Below are 7,500 nucleotides of genomic sequence, written 5' to 3'. Positions count from 1 at the left end.
CGGGACCTGGCAGCACGGAATGTTCTGGTGGAGAAGGAGAGCACGGTGAAGATCGGAGACTTTGGCCTGACCAAGAGCATCAAGGACAACGAGGGCTACTACACAGTGAAGGACGACCTAGACAGCCCTGTGTTCTGGTGAGGACCACCCCAATGTCAAACCCGGAACACAAACACCTTTAATAACAACTGGCTCATAGTCCCAAACACAGAGAAGCGCTGGATTTGCAGAGGTCCATTTTACTTGGGTGGGAAAGGCAGGGAGTGTCCACCCTGGCTCCACTGGAGGCATGGACTGATGTGTGTGTGTCCCTCTGTGTGATTGATGTGTGTGTGTCCCTCTGTGTGATTGATGTGTGTGTGTCCCTCTGTGTGATTGATGTGTGTGTGTGTCCCTCTGTGTGATTGATGTGTGATTGATGTGTGTGTGTCCCTCTGTGTGATGGATGTGTGTGTGTCCCTCTGTGTGATTGATGTGTGATTGATGTGTGTGTGTCCCTCTGTGTGATTGATGTGTGATTGATGTGTGTGTGTCCCTCTGTGTGCAGGTACGCCCCAGAGTGTCTGGTCCATGGCAAGTTCTACAGGGCCTCTGATGTCTGGTCGTTTGGAGTCACCATGTACGAGCTGCTCACATACTGCGACACTTCACGCAGCCCTATGACGGTGAGGAGAATCAAAACACACACACACACACACACACACACACACACACGCACACACACACACACACACACACACACACACGCTCACTTACCCACTACGCAGCACTGTTAGTCATATGCATTACACACTCTTGTCATGATTAATGATTCACTCATTAACGTCTTGGCACACACGCACTCACTCACACACACACACACACACACACACACACACGCTCGCTCGCTCGCTCGCTCGCTCGCTCGCACGCACGCACGCACGCACGCACGCACGCACGCACGCACGCACGCACGCACGCACGCACGCACGCACACGCACTCACACACACACACACACACTCACACACATGATATTGAGACGCCCTTCAGCAGCCAGTGCAGTTCCCCCATATCCACCACCTCATCCTGTCTGCATTCCTACCCATGAAATAGTTGTGTGTGCAGACTGCGCACACTGGAGCTAGCACAGGCCTCCACCAGGCTGGGGAGAGAGAGAGAGAGAGAGAGAGAGAGAGAGGGGGAGAGGGGGAGAGAGAGAGAGAGAGAGAGAGAGAGAGAGAGACAGAGAGAGAGAGAGAGAGAGAGGAGAGAGAGAGAGAGAGAGAGAGAGAGAGAGAGAGAGAGAGAGAGAGAGAGAGAGAGAGAGAGAGAGAGAGAGAGAGAGAGAGAGAGAGAGAGAGAGAGAGAGAGAGAGAGAGAGAGAGAGAGATGAGAAACAGATGGAAGGCATAACCCAGCCAATAAAACAGGCAGCACAGACGGGAAGAGCTCCTCCTCTTTCCCCCTCGTGTGCCAGGAGCAGTGAGGAGCAGAGAGGGGGGGTGGGGAGCAGAGAGGAGCGGAGAGGAGCGGAGAGGAGGGGTGAGAAGCGGAGAGGGGGGTGGGGAGCAGGGAGGAGCAGGGAGGAGCAGAGAGGGGGGCAGAGAGGAGGGGTGAGGAGGGGTGAGGAGCAGGGAGGAGCGGAGAGTAGGGGTGAGGAGCGGAGAGGAGCGGTGGGCGCTACTCCTTTGTCTCCCCTGCATTTAGCCCTGTAGCCCTCAGCACACCATTCAGCCATCACAGACTCTTCTATATGTGTTGGGAGTTTAGTGTTGAAGGAATCAGTCATCAGGCTCAGTGTTTGAGTGTTAATCACTCATCAGTCATCAGGCTCAGTGTTTGAGTGTTAATCAGTCATCAGGCTCAGTGTTTGAGTGTTAAAGGAATCAGTCATCAGGCTCAGTGTTTGAGTGTTAATCAGTCATCAGGCTCAGTGTGTGAGTGTTAATCACTCATCAGTCATCAGGCTCAGTGTTTGAGTGTTAATCACTCATCAGGCTCAGTGTTTGAGTGTTAATCAGTCATCAGGCTCAGTATTTGAGTGTTAATCAGTCATCAGGCTCAGTGTTTGAGTGTTAATCACTCATCAGTCATCAGGCTCAGTGTTTGAGTGTTAAAGGAATCAGTCATCAGTGTTTGAGTGTTAATCACTCATCAGGCTCAGTGTTTGAGTGTTAATCAGTCATCAGGCTCAGTGTTTGAGTGTTAATCAGTCATCACTCATCAGGCTCAGTGTTTGAGTGTTAATCAGTCATCAGGCTCAGTGTTTGAGTGTTAATCAGTCATCACTCATCAGGCTCAGTGTTTGAGTGTTAATCAGTCATCAGGCTCAGTGTTTGAGTGTTAATCAGTCATCACTCATCAGGCTCAGTGTTTGAGTGTTAATCAGTCATCACTCATCAGGCTCAGTGTTTGAGTGTTACTCAGTCATCAGGCTCAGTGTTTGAGTGTTAATCAGTCATCAGGCTCAGTATTTGAGTGTTAATCAGTCATCAGGCTCAGTGTTTGAGTGTTACTCAGTCATCAGGCTCAGTGTTTGAGTGTTAATCAGTCATCAGGCTCAGTATTTGAGTGTTAATCAGTCATCAGGCTCAGTGTTTGAGTGTTAATCACTCATCAGTCATCAGGCTCAGTGTTTGAGTGTTAAAGGAATCAGTCATCAGTGTTTGAGTGTTAATCACTCATCAGGCTCAGTGTTTGAGTGTTAATCAGTCATCAGGCTCAGTGTTTGAGTGTTACTCAGTCATCAGGCTCAGTGTTTGAGTGTTAATCACTCATCAGGCTCAGTGTTTGAGTGTTAATCAGTCATCAGGCTCAGTGTTTGAGTGTTACTCAGTCATCAGGCTCAGTGTTTGAGTGTTAATCACTCATCAGGCTCAGTGTTTGAGTGTTAATCACTCATCAGGCTCGGTGTTTGAGTGTTAATCACTCATCAGTCATCAGGCTCAGTGTTTGAGTGTTAATCACTCATCAGTCATCAGGCTCAGTGTTTGAGTGTTAATCACTCATCAGTCATCAGGCTCAGTGTTTGAGTGTTAATCAGACCTCCATGTTTAAAGAGTCTTTCACACCCCACAACAATACTGTCCTCCACTACGTCATTCACTCTCCATTATCTCCCAATCTCTCTCTCTCTCTCTCCCTCCCTCTCTCCCTCCCTCTCTCTCTCCCTCCCTCTCTCTCTCTCTCCCTCCCTCTCTCACTCTCTCTCTCACTCTCTCTCCCTCCCTCTCTCACTCTCTCTCTCTCACTCTCTCTCTCTCTCCCTCTCCCTCATTCTCTCCCTGTCCTCTCTCTTTTCTATCCCCGTCTCTGTCTCTCTCTCTCGGCACAGCAGATGGCATGTCTCTGTGCCCATGGTGGCAGATGCCCATGTGTGCCACCTCCCTCTCGTGCCAGCGTCTCTCTCTCTGCGCCATGACGGGGAGCTGGGAGCGCCTCCAAACATGGCCGCCTCACTCCCTCCCACCCTCCCACCAGTCATCTGTGCTCAGAGAATAAAGATTCACACGACAGAACCAGCACACACCCTTAAAAAAACACACACACACACACACACACACACACGAACACACGCAGGAGGGCCAGGCTAGGGGCTACTTGTCAAGTGTCTTCCTTAAACACACACACACACGCGCACACACACACACACACAGTATTTGTGATCTCGGCGACTGAGTTGTTTGGGTTCACATAGTTCAGTCAGTGCAAATATTTAACATATTTTCTCTCATCTCCTTCCTGCAGGTGTTCCTGAAGATGATTGGTCCAACCCATGGTCAGATGACTGTCACCCGATTGGTTAAAGTTCTGGAGGAGGGGAGGAGACTGCCCCAGCCTGAGGGTTGCCCTGATGAGGTAGGAAGACATACACGCACCCCTACACACACACACACACACACACACACACACACCGAGAGTTTTAAACTGTAATCACTCCAGATGTTTCTTTTAATCTCTGCCCTTTTTCACCCAAAGGAGCTGAGCAGTGATCGCAAACAATCATAAATACGCTTCTTTGAAACTGAACCCATTATGTTGTTGAAATTGTGGTTGTTGTTGTGATTGTGATTGTGAGCGATTGTGATTTTGACTGTAATTGTGCATGGTGTATTCTTGCAGGTCTATGCCCAGATGAGGAAGTGCTGGGAGGGCACGCCAGACAAGCGCATCGACTTCAAAGGCCTGATCAGTGTCTTCCAGCAGATGCTCGCCGACAGTCCACACCCATGATGACACGCCACTTGCCTTACTGTCAGAGGGAAACAATGCAAAGAGCTCTCCAAAAGCTGTGGACATTCAAGACTATCTCACGCATTTAAATACACACACACACACACACACACACACACACACACACACACACAGGCTTGATGTAGCAGAGGCTCTGTTTGATCTGTCTGCTTGTGCAATCACTCTTCCTGGGAGAGAAGTTTTTTTTTTTTTTTTTTTTTTAATGTAATGTTCTGAAAATATGTGCGAACTGATAACAAAGAGACTGTGAATAGACACTGACCCCACACTGGGACAAACACTGCATGCAGAATCTTCTGGAACATCATCGTCCTCATTCAAAATATGCAAACCACCCTGTCGGGTTCTTGTGAGTCCTTGATTCGACAGCTGCCGCATCAGTGTCACACATGAGGTAGCCTTTGTTTGTTTGTTTTTCTTTTCTTGTTGTTGTTTTTAGCACTTGTGTATGTTTTTGGAAATGGTGTTGAAGCTGCCAAGCAGGGCCGCAGGAGTGGGCATGGTCACAGGAAGAGGGAGAGGAAGAGGAAGACGGAGATCCACGTGATCATTAGTGCTCTTCGTCTGCATGGGACGGGACTGTGGACATCCAACCCTGAGCCGGAGTCGGAGTCATGGGGGACTGACTCTTGTGTGGACTCTACAGATGACCATGGGTGCCGTCGACCTGTCAGACAAAACGCTTGTGTGTGTGTGTGTGTGTGCATGGGTCATGGATGGGTGCACATGGTAAAGTAACCTGTGCGTGTGTGTGTGTGTGTGTGTGTGCGTTTGTGTGTGTGTGTGTGTGTGTGTGTGTGTGTGTGTGTGTGTGTGTGTGTGTGTGTGAGTGTGAGTGTGTGTGTGTGTGTGTGTGTGAGTGTGTGTGTGTGTGTGTGTGTGTGTGTGTGTGTGTGTGTGTGTGTGATGTGAGTGACGAGGACGACTGTACCGACTGCATGGAATATTCTGGACAGTGAAACTGTCTCTGTGTCAGAGGCAGCATCTGATTGGTTGACAGCTCCTGACTGAAGCCCAGCAGCTGCTTTTGGTTCCTGCTCGTCCCGACTGGTGGCCAGGCCTCAGGGAATGCCTCAAAACATTCCCTGGAAACCCAAGCCTCCTCTCTCCCCGTCCTCTCCAGTGGCTTCTCTCCTGTCACGCTGTCTTCCTCCTCTTCCTCCCTGCCTTCTCCTCTTCCTCTCCTCCTTTTTGGCGGTGGAAGCCTGTAACGGACCCAAGGACTCTGACCTGCATGCAGACACACACGGAGCTCATCTGGCCAGTCATATGCATCCCCCGCAAGTGTGCACAGGTTGCCTCACGCATTGTGACTTTAGAAACGCTTGGACATGCAGCACCCACGATGGCCACTAGAGGACACCAAAGTATATTCTATGTATCGAATAAGTGCTATTGGACACATACTCAGTCTGAGCCCAGTAAAAAAAGTTTCTAAACCTCTTTGTAAGATGATTTCAGAGAGTAAAAGATGAACTTGTGATTGTGGACATGACTGCATTATGACTGTATGCGATGACTTATGGAGTGGGAACTCCCACGTTTGCCATGTTTCTCTTTGCTTAGCGGAAACTGTTCTGTATTTGCTGTAGAAGGTGCCGGAATCAGCGCCATGTCTGAATTCCTCTCCTCTTGGTAAAAACCACGGCAGGGTTGATCCCAGTCCTTCAGGCCAGTGCAGTGCAGTGCCTTACCTATGGCACAGTTCAAGACCGCCTACAATACCGGATTAGTAAATACAAGCACTCAACTGGGTAACAGAGGAGACTTTAGGGCTAGATTTCCAAAAATCTGCTATTTTCATGATGTTGTGAAAATATGTACAATCTGGTACAACTGATGGTCATTATGCTATATCCTCTTAAAGCTGTAAAAAAAAAAAAAAAGTTAATCTCATCTCTGAAAGATTTAAGATTTAACATGTAAAGATCCTTTATGATTGGAGACGTAAAGAAAGATTTCGTCTCAGTAATCCCCCCAGTCCCAACACCATGACACCAAAGTGAAAAGCATAACGGCTGAACAGTACGCTAGGCTTGAGTGCTGTGGATGACTCCCGGCCATACATGGACACTGTTGCAGTCAAGTGGAGGTAAGCGGAGATGGCTGATAGAAAGAGCTTAATACAGAGAGAAGGAGACAGTTGTCCCAATTTCTAGTTTTATTCCGGAATGTAAAACAATTCCTGCTTCAAAAGAACAAAAAATATTATAATAATTCAGAGAAATAAGACAGGAAAGTACAACATGTGGAGGAGAAAATGTACATAAATACATCTTTCAAATAAATAACATATTTTTTTTTTTCATCTTTTTGCCGTTAATAATTAAAAAGCATTCAGCTCCATAGAATGAAAAGTTTTTGTCAGTTTGTTTATTTTACAGGGGAAAAGAGAAGCATGCTAAAATTCCATTGTTCCTAAAAATAGCTTATTCACAGTAAAGCAATATTAACACAGTTGAGATATAAAATATTGCAAAAAAGTCTGAAATTTAAGATCTGAACAGAAACCAAACAGATACATATACAGTATAAACTCAGGAGTACAAACGGAACAGCAAAACATGTTCAAAGCAGGATGCCTCTATTTGCATCCTAACCCAGAGACACAAAACCCTCTGAAGTCTACAGAGAGAACTTAAGTATTGCAAAGCTTTTGATAAGCCTCACATAACATCCCTCCCATACACACACACACACACACACACACACACTCACATACACACGCCAGTCTTTCATCTGTATAAGGTGAAGTCATGTTTCAAATAGCCATCACCTTGTCAGCTGATCTACTCTGAGTGACCTCTGTGTAAACTACCTGGGAGGGTGTGAAGTCATATGTCCGGCTTGTTTAGAGGCCACTCACTCACTCACGCTCACAGAGGCTAGGGGGGAAAGTACCTTATACACAATCAACAACCAGCCTCACCTAGCCGGCCACATGCAAATGGTAGGCACACGGACTAAACATGAAGGAGCTTCACCCCGGTACCCACCCTGGGAACCCTCCTCATCTCCTCTCCTCTCCCTTCCCCATTCTACCCTAGAGTCCACACTCCTCTTCTCTCCTCTCCTCTCCTCTCCACCCACCTAGAGCCCAGCCTCCTCTCCTCTCCTCTCCTCTCCACCCCACCTAGAGCCCAGTCTCCTCTCCTCTCCTCTCCTCTCCTCTCCTCTCCTCTCCTCTCCCCACTCCACCCACCTAGAGCCCAGTCTCCTCTCCTCTCCTCTCCTCTCCTCTCCTCTCCCTTCCCCCACTCCACCCG

General features: G+C 48.2%; 1 protein-coding gene across 3 annotated transcripts in view; it reads left to right on the top strand.

Annotated features, from left to right (window-relative positions):
* jak1 (Janus kinase 1) overlaps positions 1–4,764 on the top strand; it is a 50,340-nt gene extending 45,576 nt beyond the window's left edge. For all 3 annotated transcript variants that reach the window (XM_031575005.2, XM_012842240.3, XM_031575006.2), the window contains exons 21-24: positions 1–137; positions 548–665; positions 3,728–3,838; positions 4,103–4,764. The exon at positions 1–137 is cut by the window's left edge and continues 36 nt beyond it. In XM_031575005.2, the coding sequence (XP_031430865.1) occupies positions 1–137; positions 548–665; positions 3,728–3,838; positions 4,103–4,213 (477 nt within the window). In that variant the 3' untranslated portion in view covers positions 4,214–4,764. The remainder of the gene's footprint in view (positions 138–547; positions 666–3,727; positions 3,839–4,102) is intronic.
* The last annotated feature ends 2,736 nt before the right edge of the window (positions 4,765–7,500 follow it).

Source organism: Clupea harengus, chromosome 10 (genome assembly GCF_900700415.2).
Source record: "Clupea harengus chromosome 10, Ch_v2.0.2, whole genome shotgun sequence".
Classification (NCBI taxonomy): domain Eukaryota; kingdom Metazoa; phylum Chordata; class Actinopteri; order Clupeiformes; family Clupeidae; genus Clupea; species Clupea harengus.
This window is presented reverse-complemented; position numbering and strand designations above follow the sequence as displayed.